General features: G+C 39.7%; 2 protein-coding genes across 6 annotated transcripts in view; both read right to left on the minus strand.

Annotated features, from left to right (window-relative positions):
* Window positions 1-9,337, minus strand: part of LPIN2 (lipin 2) — a 46,629-nt gene extending 37,292 nt beyond the window's left edge. The window contains exon 1 of one of the 2 annotated variants that reach the window (XM_083821886.1): window positions 9,155-9,337. Coding sequence is in view for 1 of the 2 variants with exons in the window: in XM_083821885.1 (XP_083678011.1) it covers window positions 3-89 (87 nt within the window). In the remaining variant the exon portion in view is untranslated. Of the gene's footprint in view, window positions 1-2; window positions 9,035-9,154 lie in introns of those variants that run through there. The other variant, XM_083821885.1, reaches the window with a different exon arrangement.
* Window positions 9,338-12,595: 3,258 nt separating this feature from the next.
* The window catches only part of MYOM1 (myomesin 1), an 80,602-nt gene continuing 68,066 nt past the window's right edge, over window positions 12,596-25,131 (minus strand). For 2 of the 4 annotated variants that reach the window (XR_014578836.1, XM_083821882.1), the window contains 4 exons: window positions 24,342-24,397; window positions 19,937-20,152; window positions 17,011-17,155; window positions 12,596-15,826 (listed from right to left, as the gene is read on the minus strand). Coding sequence is in view for 2 of the 4 variants with exons in the window: in XM_083821882.1 (XP_083678008.1) it covers window positions 15,669-15,826; window positions 17,011-17,155; window positions 19,937-20,152; window positions 24,342-24,397 (575 nt within the window). In the remaining 2 variants the exon portion in view is untranslated. Of the gene's footprint in view, window positions 15,827-17,010; window positions 17,156-19,164; window positions 20,153-24,341; window positions 24,398-25,131 lie in introns of those variants that run through there. The other 2 variants (XR_014578837.1, XM_083821883.1) reach the window with 1 other exon arrangement.

The following is a 25,131-nucleotide window of genomic DNA, read 5'->3' on the forward strand; positions in this document are numbered from 1 at the left end:
ACCAAGATTCCAGAAGGAACCCTTCCATGGGCAGCAGCAACATTTCTATTGAAGTTATCTTCAAAATCATACTTTTCTGAGAAATTCATCTCAGAAAACAGCAAACTAACTTTCCAAAGTACAAGTAAACACAAAGTTCACAGCCATAGCAGAACGTTGGATCAGCATTTCTTCTCCTTCCATAGAGGGGTAGAAGAGCTATGCGAAACTTTTGGTCTCTTTGAGGAAAACGTTCAGTGTACTTTCCCACGCAAGACCAAGATTAAAAAGGAAGCACTTCTTTAAGAAACCTCACATAGAAACTCCCTCACCAATAGGCTTTGCTTGAAATGTCGCAGCCCCCTTGCACTCTTTGAGATAAGCACTAACACGGACAGACTTTGCCATATGTTTGCTCTGATAGGTACTGATCTTGCGTTACGTTGCGTCACATGGCTGTAGCTGAAGCTCCCATGAAAAGAAACAGGGATTTGGTTAATGATTCTTAAGCAAAGTCTGCATTGGCTCACTTGGAGACTTTTTGCCCACTGTTATGACTTTACCACCTGTGGCAGCATTCCAAGTTCGAGCCCAGGCTGCCGCACACGGTGTTCAAGAACACCAGTTGCCCCTCCAAGGGCATGTTCCCCAACTGATGGCTTCACCGGGCTGCCTATTCAAGGTTATCGGACAAATATGATGACAGCTGGTATTTGTGGAACGTTTTCTCCCTTTTTGAAATAGCATTGTAATAGTAAATAGACAACTGACCTGGTATCAAGCTTATACCAAACCATACCAAAAAAAAGGTACGTCAAAATAAACATTATTTCCTCCTGTGGAAACATTCCTACTTTATTGAAACAGAATTGTTAAAGCAGTATAACTTGCATGTGTGGACAACACATACAAGCTTGCTGTATACTCCATGACTAAGAAAAAGATTTTTTGTTCTGATAATGTTTTGTTCTGAGGAATTTTGAATTTTGTGTCATTTCTTCTCTAAATCATATCCTGGCTAAGTGAGGAAGTGGAGAAGGACAAGGAAACAATTCTATCCCTGTGATCTGGGGATGGGAGACACGTTCCTGGGGACCATTAATGTTTTTCTCCCACCCCTCAACCCCCATGTTGTTAATCTGTGCCTGCTACAGAAAAATGTGTAGGACTACTTGAATTGCAAGCTCAAAGGCCATCTCAGATTCTACTACCAACTTCACTCTCTCCTCCTCCATGTTTTTTAAATTGATGTGTTAAACTCTGATGCAGGGACAACGAATAACTATACTGGATGCAACCAAATCACTCCCGCATTTCTCAAAGAATTCAGGAACTACACCCAAGGCCAAAATTATCAGACTTGATGACATACTCGTGCATTGAGTGGTAGGATTGCTACAACTGCAGTAAGGTTGCAATAAGCTGCTCCCATCTCTGGGTCCTTTTCTATATACTGAATAAACTCACATTTAATGGGACTTCACAAGATAGATTACTGGTTTTGTTAGCAGATCTGACGAGGGTTTTCAAAGGATATTAGGAATTACTAGGATACACTCAATTTTCATCTGCTTGTTCATCACTCCTTTATCACGTGTGTTCCATTTAAATACGTTAAGAAACAAGTTTATGAGCAGAACAAAAGCCAGCTTTCTAAAACAGTGCTTCTCTTCAAGCACTTTTGACTTTGGACACACAACAATCAAAGCTATTTTGTTATATCTGTTTTATTTTAGAACTGTTCAGTATTTCAGATTAGCATTAATTTTCTTCAAAGCTTTTAGAAGTGATTTAGAAAACAGCTTTTCCAGAATGCAGATCACGCTGCAGTCACTGCTTTATTTTTTTAAATGCAGGTAGCGAGGCAAGGCTTAGGTAATAAGCTCTGCGTGTTTAGGAAGCCTCTCTGTCTTTTATTTCACAATATTAATAAGTTAAATTAGATGTAATTCCCTCTGAGTAAGTTTGTTTTTAACTACAATGTTATTTACTTACAATTCATACAAGAAAATTAGCTTCAGTTTTGAAAAGGAAATAGACAAAATTTGGAAAGCATTAGAAGCAATATTTGTCAGCTTAAACCAGCTCTTTGCTATGGGGTAGATTTTGTTGTGGTTCAGCCTCAGAAAGCACATACGAGTTTTTTAATTAGACTCATGCCAGTGAATATTGCTGACAAAGATCAGTCAGCACACTGTATTTGTTTTCTTCCCTGCTCTTTGTGGATCTCCACATCTTACCCCATTGCTCATTCGTGCTTCCTGATGGAAATACAATTCCATTTTTAAATGGTACTTTTTTTGTAGTAACCGTCATAATACATTTGGCTCTATTAATTTAGTTTTAAAGCATCCCAGAGATGCAGGCTTATTTTTTTTCAACTATGGAATGGAAAACTAAGTCCAGGAGATTAAGAATTAAAACCACAGATTTTATTTTTTTTAAAGTTAAAACTTTACTGTGCAGTTTCCCAATGTTATTATTTACCTCAAAGAGGTATATTCAAAACATTTCTTCCACGTGCTATATTGACATATCCCAGGTGATCATTGCAAAACAAACAAACAAGAAGTCTGATTGGCACTGAAAATTACATCTCAGTGATTTGATTGCACTGAACAGGAACTGTAGAAGCAGCAAGGCCAGAACACAGCTCTAGGACTTTTCCCCAGCTCTCCTCAGTACATGTTGTTCTAAGGTCTTGAGAGAAGGAAGCAAGCAGAAATCCTGCTGGCAGGAGCTTCTACGAGAACACAATCACAAGTCACTCAGGGATCTGGGTAAATTTGCTGAGACAAGCAATTGAGACAAATGTATCCTTCTCTAAGGAATCATTATACATACAGCAAGTACGGGACAACCTGTCTTTGTCCATGTTCCCTGTCTCCATCCTGCCCCCAAATCCTTTTACTTACCATTAGCCAAGTCTTAAGCACCACAGCTCTTAGCCTCACACCTCATCCTGACATGGGAAAAGGTCCTTTCTCCCTAAGGCCCAACTCTGAATCCTGAATTCCAACCCACTTTATTTTCATGCACTGGTAATGCTTTGGCTATAGGGTGCAAACAAAGTGGAAGAGATCCCAATTCTCTTGTAGATATTACGAAAATCAGACTGTGACTGAGAATGCTTTGCTGCGCCTGAGACCGCGACTGCAGCCCTGCACTGAAGCATTTGCTTACCAAACCTGGATATTAAGCTCTGCTCATTCCTGCTTGAGGTAAACTACATTCAGTGCAGCATCGTTGTTACTTTTAACTGCAAAAAGTCTATCCGTTCTCATTATGGACTTTTAAACCTAATATAAAAACTAATAACTGTGCCAAATGAAAATATATTTACACATGAATTACAGAAGACATACTGAACAAAGACCATCTGCCTTCAATCCCTTCTAAAAAAGATGTTTTTTCCCAGAGAAAACAACTAGAGATTTTCCTCTACTAGAGGGGAAAAATTTACTAGAATTGAAACTAGATAAAAAATAAAATACCTGCTACAGTTTTCCATATAAAGGCTAAACATGCCTAGCATATAGTGAGAATGATATTTTTCCACTTTGGTGAATTTTGTTGTGAATAAAAATCAAGTTCTGCTCAAAAATGCCAGAAAAATAAAAGGCAACGTTACCTGATTTGCCTAAAATTTCCAGCTGTCCAAAATATAAGTATTAAAATAATGAAAAAAACACTTATCACAAGTAATAATAGGATGGTACAAGAATCCAAGGAGTTAACAGATTGTAGAGAAACACCAGTGATACAAAAGCAACAAGCAATGCACTGTCCCCTAAAGCAGTGATTAAAAATGAATAAAATCAAATGTCTAGTTTTCCATCTGGAATGCAAGATAGCAAACTCTGTTTCCGCAGGATCTCCTGGCAGTTAGACATTCAAAGGAGATGATTCGTCAGTGCAGCTTCAGTATTTTTTTGATTTCAGGAAAAAAAAAGTATCAAGAAAGAAAATCCACTTTGCATAGGCATGTCCCTTTTGTAATGTGTCACCACTTATATCTGAATGACTTGCTATGAATCATCCGATTCCAGTATTATGGCATCCTTCCTTCATTAACTTGAGCCCTGTCTTCAATTTTCTTAATTTTTTTTTTCTGTTTACAAAGGAACTTCAGAGGAAGAAGAAAGAATACTTCAAGAGCTCTTAAAGCACGTTTTATTGATGAAATGATCAGTTCAACCAAAAACTTGTTACATTTACAAACCAAATGATGTATGTGAAGACATTAGCTTCTTTCAAGGTACTGAAAAGAAATAGCTGGCTAGTGCAGACAGCACCCTTGCAAAATCTGCATGGGCATATCGCACCCAAGCGTCTGCCCCGCTTGGCAGACAATCTATTTCCAGCAGCACAGACTGTTCCACCGCTGCATCACCCTTGGTCGCACTTATCTCTAGATACACGCCACAGTAACCAAAATGTCTGAATCTCATTTTGCATGACACGAGAGAAGCAGCCAGATGAAGCTTTTCCTGAATGTTTCTAGAAAGCACTAAGCATTTCCCCTACAAGCAACCCATTACCTGTCTATTTTTTCCACTGCCCAAGTCTCTCCATACACTGATCTGCCTCAGGTGTATTTACACTTTCCTCCAACCTTCCCTATCTCAAAATCAAAGCATGTGTATTTAAGCAAGAAAAGCATCCTATCTATTAACAGTAAATTATTTAGTTACCTTTAGGATGGATACATGAGTATAAGATCTGAGACTAGCACATATTTTTAGGTTGACAGGGACAAACAGAAATGTACTTATTCTGAGAAACAAATACCTGAAATACCCAAGAAGTTCAAAACATAGTATATATAAGCAAACAAGAAACCTCTTTTACTTGCTAAACTCTCCATAGCCTTGCTTGAGTTGATGCACTCATATCAAAATAGCAAGGCATCTATACATTGAATTTGCACATAAGACTTTGCTATTTTATTAGAAAAAGAGGTAAAAAATGCTGAATTCCCACCCAAAGGTATGCACAGCATTAGATGTTGGGAAGGGGAAAATTTGATATAGCTGAGCAAAGCAGCATATGCTTACTCATTCACCAAACGCAATCTACCAACATTATTAAGTTTTAATGAACAGAGATCACACATCGGTCTGGAGGATACTTCACCCTTAGCTTATAACAGCAAGCCTGTACCATATATACGAGACATGACAAACCTGCAAAGCAGCCCTACAGATTCCTTGTTGCTGTTAACATACACACTTCATTTGAGGAATAAAAGTCTTTAAGACTAAGAATTTATTTTAAAAAAATCACTATTTTAGTTCACAGAACACACTAAATTCTATAGTTAAGCAAGTGAGAATTTCTTCCATCTGTAATGTAATCTCAGCTACAATTTATTATTCAAAGCTCTTCTTTGCAAGAACTTTGCAAAGAGTCCTCTACGTGTATCCTTTAAAAGGCCTGTCATAACCATCAAGCCAAAAAACCTGTATTTCCTGAGGAGACAGTTACGCAGCTGAAAAGACTAGTACATCTAAAGACATGGCCTACGACTGGTTTAGCACGTGTTCACTTCAGCCACAGTGACCAACACAGAAATGCCACGTGGTACACTGGAGACTTTTCTATTATTAATGTATTTGGATTTCTGGTATTGAACTTCAGTCCATCTCTTTATCCAAAATGCTAATTGCTCAGTTAAAATTCTTATCTGTTCACTCGATAAAGACTGCAGTGATGAGATCTCCCTTAGTTTTGGGAAAAGCACTGAATGACTCGGGATAACTTGTGGTTGCATGTTGTCAAGTGACATTACTGCAAAGCTGAAAGACACTGATAACAACAAAATACTTAACAAGGGCAAGCTAGCATCCTTTAATTTGAAATTCCCTTGAAACATAGACACAAGAAAACATTAAATTCTTATTAAAAGAAGAAACGTTAATCCGCCAAAAGCATGGATAAGCTCTGTCCTCCAGTGTCTTTATATTCAGGCCTGACTTGGCACGACAGCTGTGTATCAAACCAGCCTGGCAACACCAACAGAAACACAAGCCCTGAAGTTACGATATACCTGAATGCTTGTGACAAAGGAGAGAGGGCAGCTAGGCAGAGTAAAAGCTCATTTTAAAGCAAAACATTCTTTGCAGCAGCAGCATTTTTCTATGCTTGAAGTAAGTTATTTTATTTATAATTCTTTAAACTCTGCTTACCTACAGAAGTATTTACAGAAATGACACTTTTGTGTTACTGTAGAGCTTTAAAATGTACGTTCAGTGACTTGTTAGAGTAGTTCAGTTGGAAGGGACCTTCAGCGATCATAGGACGGCTTGGGTTGGACAGGGCCTTAAAGATCACCCAGTTCCAGCCCCCTGCCATGGGCAGGGATGCCACCCCCTAGATCAGGTTCATCCAACCCTGCCTTGAACACCTCCAGGGATGGGGGCGATCAGCCAGTCCAACTGCCTGACCTCTCATGGCCAACCAAAAGTTAAAAAGCATATTGCTGAAAGCATTCTCCAAATGCCTCTTGAACACTGACATGCATGTGGCATCAACCACCTCGCTAGGAAGCCTGTTCCGGAGTCTGACCACCCCGAAGGTAACTAAATGTTTCCCGATGTCCCGTCTGAACCTCCCTGGGCACAGCTCTGTGCCGTTCCTGTGCGTCCTGACGTCGGTTACCAGGAGCAGAGACCTTCCTCTGCATGTCCCCTCCCCAGGAAGCTGCAGAGAGCAGTGAGATCAGAAGTTCATGAAAGTACTTCTGATCAGCACTGCAAGATCTAAAAGTCATTGGGATACAGCATGCTACTTTGTTCCATTCTTAGAATTTGCCCAGTATTGCAGGAACACATCTAAAGCATGTATTTTAGAGTGAAATTTGATCACAAACGTACCACTCACTGGTTTGTATAAACCTGAAAGCTTTTTCACTGTGGATATATTTAACTTGCAGCACCAGATCTCACACCAGAAGCTATCCTTTCATCTCTTTCAGACAGTTACATATCAGGTGTTTGCAATTCACGACATAAACAGTGATTAGAAGTTACTCCATGTAGAAGCCAAATCTATTTTACTAAAAGCAGAAATAGCAGTGTTATAATTCAGCTCAGATACTTGATGCTCACACACAAAGACACTGAAGAACTGACTCCCTGGTCTCCTACAGGTTGCAACCTTTCATTTAACTTCTTTTTTAAAAAAAAGAAAAAGAAGAAAATTCTGGAGTTTTAGCTACGTAAGCATCTTCGAGGAGAAAAAAAAACACAATACCAAATGCAACTAATTTAATCTTTAGCTTTTATCAAAGTTCCCAGTGTGACTTGGAACAAAATCTTTTCAGCTTTATCTGAACTAGACAGCAATTTCTCAGAGACAGAGACATAAAAAAAGCATGTAGCGCAAAGAACGGCTCCTGTGTGCAGCCTCTGGGCTTCAGATACATAAGGAGGTGTCAAGTGCAAGAAGCACAGCTTACATTTCCCCATAACCGATCACGGCCTTACACAAGTGGGAAGAAATGCTGCAGGTAGGGAAAAAGGGCAAAGTTCTCTGCACTGCAATACAACAATATTTCGGATGTATGTTTGACTAGTACAGAATAACAAACAAGTAACTTAATTTTCTAACAATCCAAAGCATTAAGTTCCGAGAATAAGACGTGTTCAAACACCACTTTTTTTTTTTTTTACAGGCCATTGAAATAAACAAATATTTTGATAACTGAAAAGTTAGGCTATGAGCTTAACGATTAATACTGTAATTGCTTACTACAGCCTTTCAGCACTACCTATTCTTACTGTAGTATGAATAACGCCACATAATGGAGCATTTCAAACTCCCCAACATCCTGAGTTTATTTAGAAACTTCTTAACATCAGCTTCTCAGTTCTGTTATTCTACCATATAACAGTGATGTTTTTAAAGGACATCTCACCAAACATTCGCTTACTCCAATAAAACAGGATTTCCTTGATGTTTTTTCTAAGAGACAGTAGAATTGTTTACATTCCTGTATGTTCTGGGATGCAAAAAGCCTAGAGCAGGGGCTAGGAGAGAACTGACAGCTGTGGCTGGAGCTAGCTGCCTAGTATGCATACAGACCACAGTCATGTACATACATACGTATGTGTGGGATTGCCAGGCCCACACTTTCAGTGACACAAACTGAAGTCATGCAGGGACTTAAGATTTTTTCATCTTAACTAATGAATACCTGTACATCCTTAAAACACAAACAAACCCACTCATTTTCCCTCTTAAAATCATAGAATCATTAAGGTTGGAAAAGACCTCCAAGATCATCTGGTCCAACCATCCCCCTACCACCAACGTCACCCACTAAACCACGTCCCCAAGCACCAGGTCCAACCTTTCCTTGAACACCCCCAGGGACGGTGATGCCACCACCTCCCTGGGCAACCGTTCCAACTGCTCTTTCTGAAGAGAAATGTCTCCTCATTTCCAAACTGAACCTCCTCTGGCACAACTTGAGGCCATTCCTTCTAGGCCTATCACTGGCTGTCTGCGAGAAGAGGCCGACCCCCAGCTCCCCACAACTCCCTTTCCAACATATTTTTCAAACATTAAGTGCTCAGTATTCAAAATTGGAGAGAGAGAGATTGGTGGGAGGGGGATGGTTGGACCAGATACGTTGGTGATCTTTTCCAGCCTCACTGATTCTATGATCTGTAGGACTGTCTGTCATCTTCCTCCCCTCTGACATGATCCTAAACAATGCCATATACCATTATGGGCTAACAAATCCTTTCTCACGACAGCTTTGGAATACTGTTCCCAAAAGATTAGGCACCGATGCACGAGAGAATTACGTTCACCACATCGGTCTTCTGGATGACAACGCACTACGTTCAAGCAGCACACCGCCTAGCTCAGCTCCGAGCCCCCGCTGCCTCCAGCACGTACCCAGTCACCGCTGGACGAGAGGAAGGAGCTCAGCCCCCACACAATAACCGCGATGGGCACCGGGCTGAAACTCCACCGCGCACACAAAGCCGGCAGCCTACTTCCAGCCGTTAAAACTTCGCCCTCCCCTCCACCAGAAGCGACGGACAGGAAAATTAAATTAAAAAAAAAATAAAAATAAAAAGGGGGGAGTAGAACACCTCCCCCCCCCCCCACCTTCCCCGCCCGCGTCCCCTCAGCGCCTCACGTTCCCCCCTTCCCCGCTTACCTCAACGGGGCCGGCGGCGGTCGGCACCGCAGGAGGAGGAGGAGGAGGAGGAGGAGGAGGAGGAGGAGGAGGAGGAGGAGGAGGAAGGACGGGGGGGGGATGGAAGCGGCGCCGGGCGGCGGTTGAGGCGGTTGGCGCAGCGCGTGCACGCCCGTGCGCGTGCTCGCTCGGTCGCTGTGGCGAAGCTGTGGGGGGAGCGCGCGCCACCTCAGCGGCGCGGCCCCGCCTCGCCGCGGGGGTCACGTGACCGCGCGGGGGTGGGAGGGGCCGGCGGCGGTTGCGCGGCGGCCGTTGCCTCAGCGCTGGGGGGGGGGAGCGCCGCCATGTTGCGTGTCCCGACGAGCGGGCGCTGTAACGGGCAGAGTCCCTCACTCGGCGTGCCCCAGAGCCTCTCGTTCCTCCCACACGTTCCTCAGGCTCTTTTACCGCCGTGTCCCGCTGCTGGCCCCTCGTGACAGGGGGTTGTTTCACGAGAAACACGGCTTTTGGGGGGGGGGGGGGGTGTTGGTACCTTCGCGCATCTCCCGCTGCATCCCTCTGTGGAAAGGCGGCGTGGTACCCGGGGTGGGCTGCAGGTGGCTTATTTAGTTATACACTGCAGCACAAAATTGCCAAAGCCAAACGTGTCCAGCAGGACAGGTGTGTATTTCAGGTCTGCAGCTGCTTGGTCCATTTATTTTGTCATTTACGCTGCTGTTCAGTGAAGTTGCCTTGATTAGGTATGATTATGATTCCAAGTATTGCCCCGAGGCCCAGTTGGTACTGATACACATACTAAAACAGGGTAATCTCACCCAAAACTGTACTAAAACAGGATAATCTCACCCCAAACAATCTGCAGTATAAACAAGAGAAGAGAGAAGTAGCATGGTTGGAAATAAAGCTCAGGTCTTCCAAATGATTTTAGTGTTATCACTATCCATCGTTGCCTCTTTATTTTAGTGTACTTTTTATTTGTTTACCAATGGCTTTTTCATCTGTCAGTCTGTTGATTAGATTTTTGCTTTGCTCCCACCTTGGTGTTGGAGCCATTCTGGGCTCTCACATATGTTCTGTATGGCTGTCACATAAGAAATCAGGCTGATTAACAAACCATTCAGTGCAGCTGACAGAGCCTCCTCAAAAATCTTTTGTACCAGTCCTACAAACAGATAAGAAGGTTCTTTTATTCATCTGTACGTCCTGGTGCAAGCTGCATAAAAAATTATAGAAAGTTTGCTTATTTGCAAATAATATATTTAAATCCCTTCGAGCATGGAGCTAAAATGTCTATCCCCGCAATACATGCGGTGCATTTTTTCAAAGCAAACAGTCCTTGGAACAGGACGCAAACACTGAGTTACATGGATAGAGTGACAATATATTATACATAGATAGGTAAAAAGTACGAAAGGTCAGATTTCACACCTGTCCATTTTGATTATGTTGTAAATTCAGAGAAAGCTTTGGACCACTTTGTAGGGCGCTGGGTATGAGGACGCAACACAGATTAATGGAGCAATTTTCCACCCTTCAGTGCAAGCATGTTCCAGCTGCAGCAGTTTTCTAAGGATGCCTCCCATTTTATAATAGAGTCATAATAACCTAGCCATCTTAGCATAACATCTGCCACGAACACACAGTCTGTGCTTCAGCTAAAACGGCAAAGCATTCATAATAGGGCATTTCCCTTCTTTACTGTGTTCCTTATTTGGCACGTTAGTTCCTCAGTTTCTGAGGGTAACTGCGTCAGAAGTTGCTCAAACAATATTTTCGTATGTATTTCCATGATCTTATCTTTGCCAGTCATAACACCAAGTGATTTCTCAGCTGAGGGGGTTCTCCTTTCCAACACCAGCCAGGACAGTTTGCAGGGAGGTAAGAGGTAGGGGGATAAATTTATCATATGTCCACAAATATCAGATTTAAGCCAGATCCTATTATAAAATTAAGCTTAATTCAAAACCATGCCAGCTTCTTAGCTGACAGAAAAATCTTAACTTGAAAAGGGGTAGCAAATTGGTAAGTCATGCTTTCGTATTTCAGACCTGGAGAAGGAGCTTCTGATTAAAGGGGTATTCATTCAAAAACACAATGTTTTCCCCTTAGGTAATCTTTTCCATTCCAAAATTATCATCTCCAGACAACCAGAAGGTCTGAAGTAGACAGCCTTCATTATTCTCCTTTTATGTTCTCCACTCTTTTGCGCTTAAACACAGAAAATTAAAATCAAGCTGTAAAGATGGCTTTCATTTTCTGCAGCTGTATTAAGTGAGATTTGTTTCCGTTCTGGCTGCATGGGGCTACACACGTACTGGTGTAGATAGGATCTCTCTATATCTGTATCTATGTGTGATTTGCAATCCTTGTTCAACCATAACTCACCAGTGGTTAAACCAGGGCCTCCAGGCCATGACAGACACGCCACCTCATTTATGCTTATTTTGCCATTTCACCACAAACGCTGCTGTTATTTTTCCCCATCAGGGCTCCTCTACCAGCCACCTGAGCCACCAGATGTTTAATCACACCAGTAGTCCCACTGCAGTTGATGGGCTTGTTTGCTGGTTTGGGCTCTTTGGCTCAGTCAGCACAATCAGCTCAAGTCTCACGTGAGCAACATTTCTCCATTCTTTGTCAATCATTGGCAGGTGTTTCATAAACCATCTTCTGATATGGACATGGTAGATATCCTTATCTGGGCTAAAATCACAGCCTAATTAAGTAGGAGTTTGTATTCTACTGCTGTTAGCGTGAGTGATGGAATAGTAAATGGAACTGACTGTAGCAGATAGGGTGGGTGGTAGGAGATGAAAGTTGGGGAAAGAAAAGAGGAAAGATGTTGCATTTGAAAATGTGCGGAAGGAGAAAGATTACAGGAAAGACATCCCGCAAAATGAAATAGGAAGTGAGACGAGGAGAAAAGTCAGCAGAATGCAGTTGCAGCTGAATCTGGTGCTTTCCTTCCTCTCCTTGCTATCAGTCTCTTCCCCTCACTGTCCCTCTCATCTTCATCTCCAGAAGCCCTTGTGGAACAGATTTTCTGTAATGTTTTTCACTTTACAGCTTTTGTTGCCCTTTTCTCTGGCCAACATTTTGCTTCAGTTCTTAAAACTTACTGTCCTTTCAGCAACACTGGAAAACTTGCTGCATGGAAAAATTTGTTGCAGGTGTCCAGTCTGTGCAAGTGCAGTTTAAATGAAATATTGTTCATGCATTCCCTTTATATTTATTTCCAAAGATACAGAGCGGAGGTCCACCCTAGGCTAATTAGTTTAAGGATGATCTCACTTTGCAGTTAGCTGTCTCAAATATTACTGCTTTATATATTAACAAAATATGGTTTATCAGTCTCAGGCCATTGACTTCCTCAATAACTGGCAACAAATCCAGAAATAATTCTCACAAGGACTCAGGGACACACGGAATCACGATGCTTTTACTCCAGTGCTACACAAAGCCTGTTTTTCACATCTTTAAGCTTTAAAATACACACTTTATAATTTCGGAAGGCAATTAGATAATACAGCTTATGTACAACACTTTCCCACACTTAAATACAGTTGTAATAATGCAAAAATATTAATTTATAATATACTTCTCAATTGGAATATAAAGGGTATTCCAGAGTATGTTCTAGTATTCCAATATATTCCAGAGTGCTGGAATGGAATATACAGGTGACAATACTTGATCCAGAAGTGGGACTTCAGTTAAATATTGCAGCCAGTGTCTGATTTTAAATAAAGTCAAACGGTTCTGTGTGTTTGATAGGCAATTCTGTTGCTTCAGAAATTATATGCATTCTATAGGTACGTAAGGGACAGAGATTGAAACAATTTTCATAATTATCAAGGAGAATAGAATGTAAATTGTACACTTAGGTTGCAAGAAAAATTTCATCAAGCATATATTCAACAATTCTGTTAATATTTAATATTAATATTTGATTAATACCAATGTTTTGTTTACATTTGTGAACATCTACAGCTTAAATAATAAACATGAAGATTTTAAAGTATGTTTTGTTTGTTTGTTTTAACCTTCGCAATGTTTATTTATGTGTTTCAATTACCACACATAACAACACTATATTTCTGGCTAGAAAATAGTTTCCAGTAGGACAATATTTCTGTGACTGCATTTCCAGCTTTTTGAGGAACCATCCAAATTAAAAATTAAAATTAAAAAATAAAAAAAATAAAAAAATAAAAATTAAGCCATGCTCTCAGCCATTTTTATTTAGAGTAAAAAAAAAATTAAAATATCAGAAGAATTTTGATTTTTCTTTCAAAAAAAAGCTAGGACCTTATTCTGCTAAAATAAGAGCAAAAAGCTCCACCATTGGCTTCACAGGGAGTAAAGTGGGCTTCGTTATCTGAGGTTTGGGACTGTTTGAGTGTTCTTCCAAGTTCTGGCTTGTTTTCCATTAAAACACATTAAAAAAGCCCTGGCATTTTGCAGGAATTGGACCAGGCTCTGAGTGGTGGAATCTGTTCTGTTCATAACTTACACGCTGCCATTGATATCTGTGCGAGAGAGAGACAGACTCGCAACCCAAAAGGACTGTAAGAAGTGATGGATTTTTAGCGAGGTAAATCAGGTTGAAATAATAACCACGGCAAAGAGAGTTAAGAGCCGCGTGAAACAACCTGCAGCTGAGGAACATTTTGAAAGGCCAGACTGTAACTCTCTGGCAGAGTGATGTAATCATGCATCTGTAGATATTTATCAATTTCTGTAACAATTGCATGAGCACCTACATGCACTAAGGTTCTCATTTAAAACAACTCCTAGCTTAGAAATGCTCCTTCCTGTACGAGACCTACACTTGGGTAGTTCCCTGCTGTGCTCCAGTTTTCTGCTCATTTAAACTATGATATACAGATAAAGAACAAGATGCAATGTAATACCGAATCAAGCTCTGTGTCAAAGAGTAGCTAAGTCTAGTAGGATGATTTTAATTGTACCGTATTTTAAGTTTCTACTACTTTTTTTTTCTTTTTTCTTTTTTTTGGGGGAGGGGGTAGCAGTCAATATTTAAGCCAATATAAGATTCTTTGTTTTTTCACACTAACAATTCTGTGAAGATGGATTAGAAACTGATATTTCTCATGTTTTCAGTATATCCACTTTTGTCGTAGATCTAACACCCTAGAAGTGTCACCAGGGTTTAGTAACCTTTCATCAGTAATACATCTGGAGAAAGCCGATATAATATGACTGAGCCTTCCAAGAACTGGAATCAATAAAAATATTTTCCTAGTAATTAAAATATTTTTATTTCTTGTACTTAATAATTTCTGGTTACTTAGAAGTTGAATTCAGCTTGCATATTAACAGAGGAAATTCTGACCTTTGCTTTATTGATCTTTCAGCTTGAACTCTTCGTCCTCCAACACATCTAAGCATCCACAAACAGGTTTTGTTTTCTTACATCCTCACTATATAAATGTGTGAATGAACACAGTAATGACTTAAAGCAGAGATTCTTGGTTTATGTGTAGCCATACACGAAGGCTGTGTGGGTTATATATATGTAGGCTTATGTGTAGCTACACTCCTGTGATTCATAGGAAGCCAGTGGGCCTGATCCCAGTGAGGGGAAGAAGAGGTATTTAACTGCTTTGGTGTTGGGCTGAGTCACTGAGGGGACGGAGGACAGTGGGTCCGGCAGGCTTTGGAAGCAGAAATATGATTGCAGTAGCAAAAATGGTGTAGAGAAATGAGCATTCGGGGCAGTTGATGCTTTATGGGTTAGTGCTATATCCACAGTACCTCACCAAGGCGGGGAGGGAATTAAGGAAGTGGAAAGGACTGGAAAGCAGTCATGTGAGTCTCAGTGGTAAGAAATACCAAACATCATCCATCTGATGAAAGACGTGTGGATGAGAGAAACCTGCACTGAATGAAAACCTACCTGTGGCCTCCCTGTGGCTGTAGGAGATGGTTCTGCTTCTGGAGATCTTCCCCTGTGGCTTCAGCGGTCACGGTAAAAAGTGCAGCCCACGTGGCATTAAAAGAACCATGCATAAGGTTTCTTTGAGAAAGTAAATGGGGCCTGCCTCAAGCTATGCTGGCCTACGAGTATTAGAGTATTAACAGATCCACAAAACTGATATCGACATTCTTTTACAGAGCAGTAAAGTCAGTTATTTACTGGACAGGATTCATTCTAACAACCTCTGTTTATCACATACATTTTCTAGTGATTAGAATCATCTTGCCAGTACATGGGTCATTATCAAGGTACTTAGAAAGGTCTGCAAAACAAGAGCTCTGATACTGAGACCTAAGTGCACGCCTACTGTGCATTTAAAGTTATGAAGTATCACAAATCATATAAACATAAACACACAAACTTTGGTGTTAAAGTACTATGGCTAGCCTACCACCCATGAAATCTCAGCTAAAATGTATTAATACATAGTAAGATCACAGCAAGATCATATTCTTCATTCAAGAATATTGGATTTAACTTGAGGCTTTTTTTTTTCCCAGTGGTTTCATTCCCCATTTCCAGGCTTTCTGTGGGCTAAGGAACCGTTTCTGCTGCTGCAGCCTTTTCATCAGTCTTCTTTGCTGTGTGCTGGTTGCTCTTTGTATCCTTTTTTTTTTCCACTGCGGAGATTCCTTTTGGGTCAGGTGTCTCTTCTGTGGCAATAATTTCATCTACATGTGGCTTAATAAAATCTGATTTAGGAGAAGTAATAAAATTTCCCTTGTATTGACTATAGTTGGCAACATGGAGGAATGCAGAGTTAGATTTTCGCTTAGCATTGGTTATGACCTTATTATGTTCTGTTCCTCTTCTTATACCCATTTAAAGAGATTCAGTATCACAAACGCTACTGCTTTTCACAGAGACAAAAACAAGCCCAAATATTTATGATCTCTAATTAAATAAGTTAAGGGATAGAACCTGCAAAACATTTACACGCACAAATAATTGTTTCTTACATAAGTCATCTCATTTACACAACTGCTCAGAAAAGTCCCAAGTTACCCATAGCAGCAAGGCAAGAGAGGAGAGGAACACAGTTAATTCCTACTTCTTGCCTTAGGAGCCAAAACAGGAGGAATAAGATTATAAAATGGTCTGTCAGCAATGATACAACATTTTTACAAACATTTTGTTTGTACAAATGTGTACAAACAAAAAATATGCGGGCAAAAGCATATAAAATATATATTCTGATAATTTTGGAATTTAAGCCTTATTTGGAGCTAAAATGCCCTACATGGGGGAAATGTAGTTGTGGAGAATAAATTAATGTCCAAGTAGCAATTATATAAAAAAGAGTCTAAACAAAGAGAAAAAATCTGTAACATACAAAAATGCTGAATCACCAAAGAGCTTTTCATTTTCCACTTTTTCTCTAGACTGGATGGAAATATGGTTGCTTATAATTCCAACTTCAACATTCAATATGGACATAAAACGAAGAGATAATAATTCATTGATCTCAAATAGCTATACGGTCAGGGTTTTCTAAAACACTTCGGCATTTACCTGGCTTATTTTTTTTAAAGTGTCAAATGTCTAGCTGACAAAAATAACTCAATCTGTATATGTATATATGCTTAGGAAATACTTCCTCTGCATTCAGCAATTGGGCAGTAATATTATGGCTTAAAAAACTTTTATCAGTCAGGTGAGCGAAGATGAGAAGTGGTAGCTCGGTGGGATGGGGACTTACATCTCACTGGGGTTTAACCTGGCAATTCGTACTTTGCATTTCTTGTCAGTTGAGAGCATACATACAGTAAATTTGTTTCTTTGGGGCCTGTGAGGTGATGATCTGCATTATTATCTGCATAATGTTCAACATTTTTTTCCATTGGAGCAGCTGTCATAAAGGTGAAAGCACTCTTACCTTTCCTCTCCCCTTCCTTATGTTGCTTGCTTGCTGTAGTTGCTTTTTTCTTTTTAGATAGAGTTACGTTATTTTGACTTTGTCCTTGGACAGTAGCAGCATGCTTAGCCATGTCAGCCTGGCCTGACACAGAAATCACAATCACCTGAAGCAAAGCAAGAACAAAAAATGCACAAGCGAGAAATGGGGACTGAGTCCCTGGAAGCGATATGTTTAGAAACAAATACTGCTTAAATTTTCAGGGCACATACATCTTCTGAACCAAAGAGAAGTTGAATCCTGATTATTATCTGGGAGATGACCCACTTCTTGTATTCCCTTGCAGTTCTGCCAAATGGATGGAGGCAGCAGGACAGATTTTTGAAGATGCGATAGTAGAAATAAGCTGCTACCAAAATGCAATTGTTATTTAAATTATGCTAAGGCTAAGTAATAAACATCAGTTATCAGGACTTGCAAGGAGCAAGTTAGATTCTTGTTTGCACTTGGGAAGATGGACAAGAGATGTGATGTTGTTGCTTTTACATAGCGTGATGTTCTCGGACCAGGATGGAATGACCTGCTTATCACCCCTGGGCTGGCTTCATATTATGCTAAGAGAAATTATCAAATAATTTGACATTTCTTCTCTGAACTCAGAAAGCTTGCTGTATCTCAAATTACAGATATTCTCGTGATAACATTTTGAAATATAATAATTAAACCATTTTACTTTGTCTGAAACACAGCTGTGTAACTAGTCTTTTTTTTTTTTTAACGGAGATTGTGATTCATTGCTGTCCATAATTGCACACTTAAGATTGCAATAATCCCGTTAAATATTTGAGTTTGAAATATTTTAGTAGATAAGGCTGTGTGATGACTGAACACATTTACCGTTTATGCGAGATGCTGAAAACACAGTAGCTTTATGTAATTTCATGTTAAAAATAACTCTGATGTGAAAACCATTCTGGAAGAAAAAAGATGTATACCAGATAAACCTAACATGTTCTAGTGGTACTTTTCATGTGTAAAGTTAAGCACATGCTAAAATGTTTTGATATGTTATAAATCTGAATTAAATCTGGATTATTTGTTGAATTATTAAGATTGTTCTTAGCTGCCATACTGTAAATTTTTTGAAAAAGAAAAAGACCTTTAAACACAATGCCAGCAAACCAGCACTTAATTCTCCATGTACTAGACATTAAGAATTCCCTCATGAACCCACTTGGCCTTTAACGTTAGCTGTAGCTGACAGTAAGCCTCAGATGGCAAGGATTTAAGTCAGCATTAGCTGCACAGCACTTACTAACGTATTCCTCACAGAAATACCAGTACTGCAGCAAAATGAGTGCCTGGGAAACAGCACTATTTCTGCAGCCACCATAGTTAAAAATGACGAGGAAGTATGTAAAGGATGCACACAGATCATCCTTACAAAGAACGCTGAAAATATATACAGTTGTTCTTTAGATTTTGATGTGAAGAACAGTGCTGTTGTGAGATCAGTTCTGAAAAGAATTATTAATATAGCATAACATCATGTCATATATGTCCAACAGGATGGAAATATATATGCATTCTATTGCTATTCCTCAGCTAATAATCAGTGACATTGTTGTAAAATGGCTGACAAGGACTTTTTAATCTATAGAAATGTGTTCAGGATCTAGACGAATGGTTCTGAAATATTTTTGGATCTGGATGAAAGGTTCTTAAATATTTTTTGTCTGAAAAAAAAAACTTTTTTTTTCTCAGTTCCAGTAAAGATTATTTTTGCACCTTCAAAGGATCATGAAGAAATATGTTATTTCTGATCTCCACTGTTAAATGTGGATGAAATTAACTAAGGTCTCAGTCTAACAATGCACTTACCTACCACCCTTCAATCAAAATTCATGATCAGGCCCTTTGAACTGCATGAGACTACTCCTGTGCCTGAACTGGCAAAATACCTTTGTGAGTTGAGATGTGAAGCAGTGAAGGTCTGGACAGAGAAACACGAGGTGATGCCATCGGGGATTTTGTAGTGAAAAGTAAAGTGAAGATTAACATGGATCTAAAGGAAAACTAGAGGTAAATAAAGTGGTGAAAAGGTTAAAATAATAAGATAACGTGAACAACCAGGAGAGCCGTGACCAGTAAAACATGACACAGTGAAACAAACTCGTGACAGAATGAAAGAAGTGAATCCCATTTATTTGTGAACATAGAGGAGAGTTCATTCATATTTGCAGACACATGCACACATTAGTATTTTAGCCTCCTAAGTCTTAATTTTCATTTATATTACAGTACTTTTACCCCAATTGGGCAGATTAAACAATATTTATGGATGTAAATTACACCCATATTAAGGCCTCTCTAAAGTAACACAGCAATACAAAGGGGCCTTAATGTAGACGGAAACCAGCACTAATTTCTCCAAGGTCTGAATTCTCTAACGCATTCCATCTATGCTACTTTACCAAAGTTGGAACAAATCTAAACTGCAGCTGAGAAATGCCTTGATCTTTTTTTATCTTTCCATCTGCCTCATCAGTTGCCTCCACTCTACTCCTTTTTCACCCTCTTCATTTGTGTTGTGTGGTCAAGTGCCCCAGGAAGAGGGTCAAATTGCAGACCAGTGTTTACAGCCAGCATGCATTTGGCCTGGTGAGAGGATGGCACAACTAGGTTCTGTGAAGTTAGCAGTGAGAAAATACTTAGGAGATGCACTATTTTCCCTGGCACAATTAAGGGCATTAGAAACACAAGTGAAGTGAATGGAAAAATTCAAGGCTACCTGCTAAAACAGAAAGCCATTTACACACACACATTATGTCAGCATTGTCATCCAAAATCTCCCCTATACTTCTGTTTCCTAGCCTTAAATTCACGCTTTCTTTTTCTTATCTTCTTTCTTATTTTCTTGCTCTTCCTCTGGTATGAACACACTTACAGTGACATCACTGGTCTCTGTGCCGTACTTGTTCTTCACCACGAGGCTGTACTTCCCAGAGTCGAGTGTGGACACAGCAGAAATGGTGAAGTTGACATTCTTTCCAGATTCAAATTTCAGGATGCAGTTAGCATCAGATACAAATGATTTTTCATTCTTCAGCCATGACACCTCTGGGGTAGGATCTCCCCAGACAGTGCAAGACAGATTGAGTGCCTACAGAAAAAAATATGAAAGAATTATATGTAAGAGTCAATAAATACTTGCTGTGTTTTCTGATGCACAATTCTCCAAATGTTCCACCTCCTCCCATTTAGCTTCCTGCTTTTAGGAAATGGATACATATCATCATCAGTGATCAATAGTTTTTGTCACAGTCTTCTGTATCATAAAGAAAAAGTTAATTCAAAATTCAGTTAATTCAAAAACTCCATTATGACCTTTTCAATATTTTATGGACCTTCTTCTCTGCTCTGATAATGATTACTGGGATTTTCTCCATGCGTAATGTTTAATACCAAACCAGATATCACCTGCATTTTTGTGTTAGACCCGAAATAAGAATTTGAGGACCTGTCAGATGGTTTTGTTCAGTTTAAGCTCACTATGTATTTGCCACAGAAGTAAAGAAAGCCTGTGTTCCTTTTGAAAGTAATGACTAAGGGCAAAGTGTCCCTGGAATATTTTGTTTAATTTAGGATCTTTTTAAACCATGCTCTGACAGCTCTTTCAACAACCTTAATTTGTTTTATGCACTCCTATAAAACTATTTTTAACTGAAATCAAAACAGACTTTACTGTTTCTTTGGTGCTCGTGTAAGCATTTCCCTTTCCCTTTGATGTTAGTAAGCTTCGTAAGTCCCAACAGATTGAAGGAAGAATCTTCATTATCAGAGTCAGTTGTTGGAGAGGTCACTAGCCATTGAATAGGTCCTGCAGGCTGGCAAGTCTAAGGTGCATACAATGTTCAGATCTCTTTTTGTTGTTGTCAACTGAGACACACGTGTTACATATGGACTCAGGGGATGCTGTTTTCCCTTCCTCTAGTCACAAGGCTATGGGAATCTTCTCAAAGAGTTTGCAAAAGTGAACATCACATAGAAAATCAAATGTGAAAAATATTCACGTGAAACTTCAGTGCACATACACCTTTCTCTGGACCTTTATTTAGTAAGGAATTGATTTATCTCTAAGTACTAAATAGTACATTGGTCCGAACTGAAAATGTTACTCAGAGAGGAATCTAACTTTTTCTCTAGCAAAATTTGAAGAATTTATACTACAGAAAAAATGGTCTTCAGTGGTACATAAGGAATGGACAAGGTTCTACTTGACTGAAATCCAGTTTTCTCTTCCATTTTTTAAAGGCTCATGATAAAAATACATTAGAAATACAGACAACTGAGGAGGATCACATTTTGACCCTATATGTTGTTATGTCAGAAAGGCACTGTGAGAAATCAGTTTAACAAGCTACCTTCCTTTCACTGCTCTGCTTTTTATATGGTAGTGTGATGGTGGAAGATGGGACAGAATAGACACCCAGACAGCTATTGAAATGAACAGCCAGAAAAGAAAAAAAAATACGTTTATAAAAACAATATTTTTGTACCTCTGAGAACAAAGAACAAAATCACATAAATCCCAAATCCTAAAGAACAAAATGAAAACAAAAGGGAGGGTGAAGTTTCTCCCCACCACCAACAACACATATATCTTGGTACTGAAGGAAAGACACATGCTGGGTTTGGGGTGGTGAAAGCCTGATGGAAATGGCCCCTATCTGATTTCCTGCAGCACCTACTGTTGATGACAACTGGGGATTATGGGACAACTGGGGATTATGAATGCCTTCTCCTGTAGCCCACTGGTAAGAATGTGGTTTTGACCATATCAGTTCATCTTTTCGAAAAGATGGGGAAAACAAGTGGTTTTACGTTTCACCCTTTTCCTTAACACTCTCAGTGCAAACGTCCTCATCCTCAGCTTGATTTTTATGCCTTTCACTGCAGATTTTCACGAGTTTTTAGTATTATAAGTGGGAGAGAAAAATGTGTCATTGTATTTCAAGTATTGCCATTCCGCCTGCATATTAGCATATACTCACATTGATGAGTAGTTTGGACTAAGATGCCAGAGTGTGAATTAAAGCAGCTAAGTTATGGGAACATGTTCCCTTCTTCCAGCATGCCTATGAGGGCACCAACCCCTGGCAGAAGGGGAGAACAGGGAGCTGGTGGGCAGGAGGATATAACCTGTTGCTTCTAGGTCTGAAAGTACCTGTCAGGATCCAAAGTCTCCTTTTAAAAATAAACCCGCTTACTTTTGTTAAAACATCTACTTAGGTTAAATTGGCCACCTGTACACAAAACCTATGCTAGTTTTGTCTGATAATTCCTCCCTAATATGAACTGACACTTAGCCTTTTCCAATTATAACCCAACGCTGAAGAGCTTTTATGTCTATCAGTGGAAGCCTCTTAGGCCATCTGTAGCACTCTTTGATTAACACTGGGTAAGCGCTGGCTCATGTATTCCCACACATATCCCTCAGCTCACGTAAAAAGCCAGTAAATAGCATCGCAATCGCAGTGTTAAGTTTAAGTTTGAGATAGGCATATGCTTGCAAGTTCAATCTCAAGATACCAATCTGATCATATAACTCTCCATTTATGGCTGCACTTGTATTCAGAATTCAAACTTGCAATTGCCAATCCTCTACTACCTCATTTACTCTTTCTCGAAACCCTTGCTGATTGTGCAATTTGCATGGATTACACACCAGGTACAGAAAAACGCCTTCCCCCTCTCTCCAGCATATATGCAAGCAGTAGGCAGACGAGCCAACAACACCCAAACATGCAGTGCTTTCTCTGAACGCTCTCTGCCCTACTCTGTTTCTCAAAAAGATCATCTACAGAGTCCAGAAACATAAGGTCAACAATATTTGTCTCGAGTTCTGGGAGTTTTCCAGTCGCTTGTTCAAACATCACAAATGTCCTTGCTGTCAAGGACAATGTGTGTCTGGGTGAGATTTTGCAACTCATTTTTTTACAAACTGCTCTTTTTGTAAGCTACACATTTTGCTTTAATGAGCTTATACTCAACTTCAACTCTCTTTTGTCAGAAAGTTTAAAACTGATAAAAATCACCCAAATTTATCCCCTGCCAAAGCCATATGAGAATCTCATCTTCAAGCAGAAACAATATTCTCTGAAATTCTGCAAATTCATTCTATTTCTTTCTGTCCTCTGCCTACAGTTACAATACTTTTCTGAATGCTGCTTATTTTTAGATCATTCCATGAGCCGCTAAATCCTTTAAGGAAAAGTTTAATCAAATGTTATTCCATTTTATAATGTCAAGATGCTTAATTTTACATGAAATGCTGCAGCCCACTATCTGGTGGCTATGCTATGTCTTGCATTGTTAAGCAATTCAAGCTTTTAGATTTTTAATGCTTCTGCTGAGCTAATAATCAAGTACCTCTAACCCAGCTGACCCACTACAAGAATAAAGTGGAAATATCCGGAAGCTGTCTTACTGTAGTTATCGTGTTACAGGTTTTCAACTACATTCAAATGTCTCATTTCAATGTTCACCCACACTTTGAAAAGGAAGTGGCTTATGGCCGACCAGAGGGAGGTGAAGAGCAGATGCTTTTGGTCTCAGTGCTACTTTGCTGCAACTTGTAGAAGCAGAGCGCTGGGAAAAGGTTACAAGATTATGAACTGACTTCGTGGGATGTCTGTCCTGTGCTTGAGCAGTGACGTAGCTGTGTTCCCCTGTGACTGCCTTACAATAATCTTTTAGCCAAACTCTGCTAATATAATCCAATGTAATACCAGTGACTTCCTCTGACTTCCTTCCCGCTTACCCCAATGAAATACAGAAAATGTTCTCCTTTGGTCTGAAAGAGAATTGAGTTAGAAAGGTTTACTACTTTTACCCTGTTTAGAAGGCAGCTTTGACAGATCTGACTATCAGTTAACTCCAAAAGATACAGAATGGGTAGCTATCCTATAAAAAAAAATGGGAATCAAAACCTTCCCTGGTACCGTGTTACAATAAATAGAGTTAGATAGATTGATAGATTGATAGATAGATAAATGTAACAGTGAAACCTGTGCATGAATTTTTAAAGAGCTGGTTACATAAAGAATTTTAGTCTCAGCTCACATTGTCATCTCACTTTTATCTAATGCTTAAGAAAAGACACTGCCCTAAATAAATAAACCCATCTGTGCAAGACCACTGCATTATGTACAGAAGACAGGGAATGAATAAATAATGTGGCAGATTTTAAAGATGGAATCTTTTTAAAAAAAAAGGTGAATATTTTGCTGTCATTGAAAGGCATTCAAGCTGTTCAGCTGTTGTATAAATCTTCAGTGAATTCACTGTACCTTGCCTTCCTGGATAGTGACAACATCGGGCAAACCTCCAAGCACCCGTGCACGGTCTGAAAAGAAATGAACATAATATTCTTTAGTCTCTCAAAATCAACTGTGTCCCAGATTCTGTTTCCCCTCTAGTTCTTTCCTCTTATCTTATTTATGTACAACTTGTCTCTGATATCTGCGCTAGGACAGAATTACTCAGCATTCTTAGCACACCATTTGGACTTTAGAAACGTTTGATTCACAGCAGAAGAAGTGTTAACAGCTGGCATCAGTCACTTACTGGAGGGAATTAAAGTCCATGTGCTGTGTCCTGCAGATTTACCCACTGATTCGGTGTTGCTTGTGGTTGCACACACAAAATATTTGAATTTTTGAGATATGGTGCTCAAAATTTTTAGTGTCATAAACTAGAAACGTGTTTCTGATAAGAAATGAATGGCAGCTAAGAAAGTGCTGGAGATTTGGTTTCGGTCTAAAAACAATGATGGGCTTCGGCCTTGGTGACAGCAGTGAAATGCCATCCCTTTGTGTGTATCTGGACGTAAACAAGGTTGGTATCTGCTCTACAGGTTAGGTTCAAAGTCCCATAGGAATCTTACGTAAAAACAAATAAGCTGATCACATGCGGGCTTTGAGGCATTTATTCTGGAACATGGATTTTGTTAGTTGCAAGTCTTGGAGGAGCCTGGCAGAGGAAGGAAGTGACTATAGAGCATGTTCTCCTCTAATATACTCTGTAAAATATATACTCTGGAGTAAATGGCAACTTGATGAGGTCAGGAGCATGACTACG

Source organism: Anser anser (assembly GCF_964211835.1).
Source record: "Anser anser genome assembly, chromosome: 2".
In the NCBI taxonomy this organism is placed as follows: Eukaryota; Metazoa; Chordata; class Aves; order Anseriformes; family Anatidae; genus Anser; species Anser anser.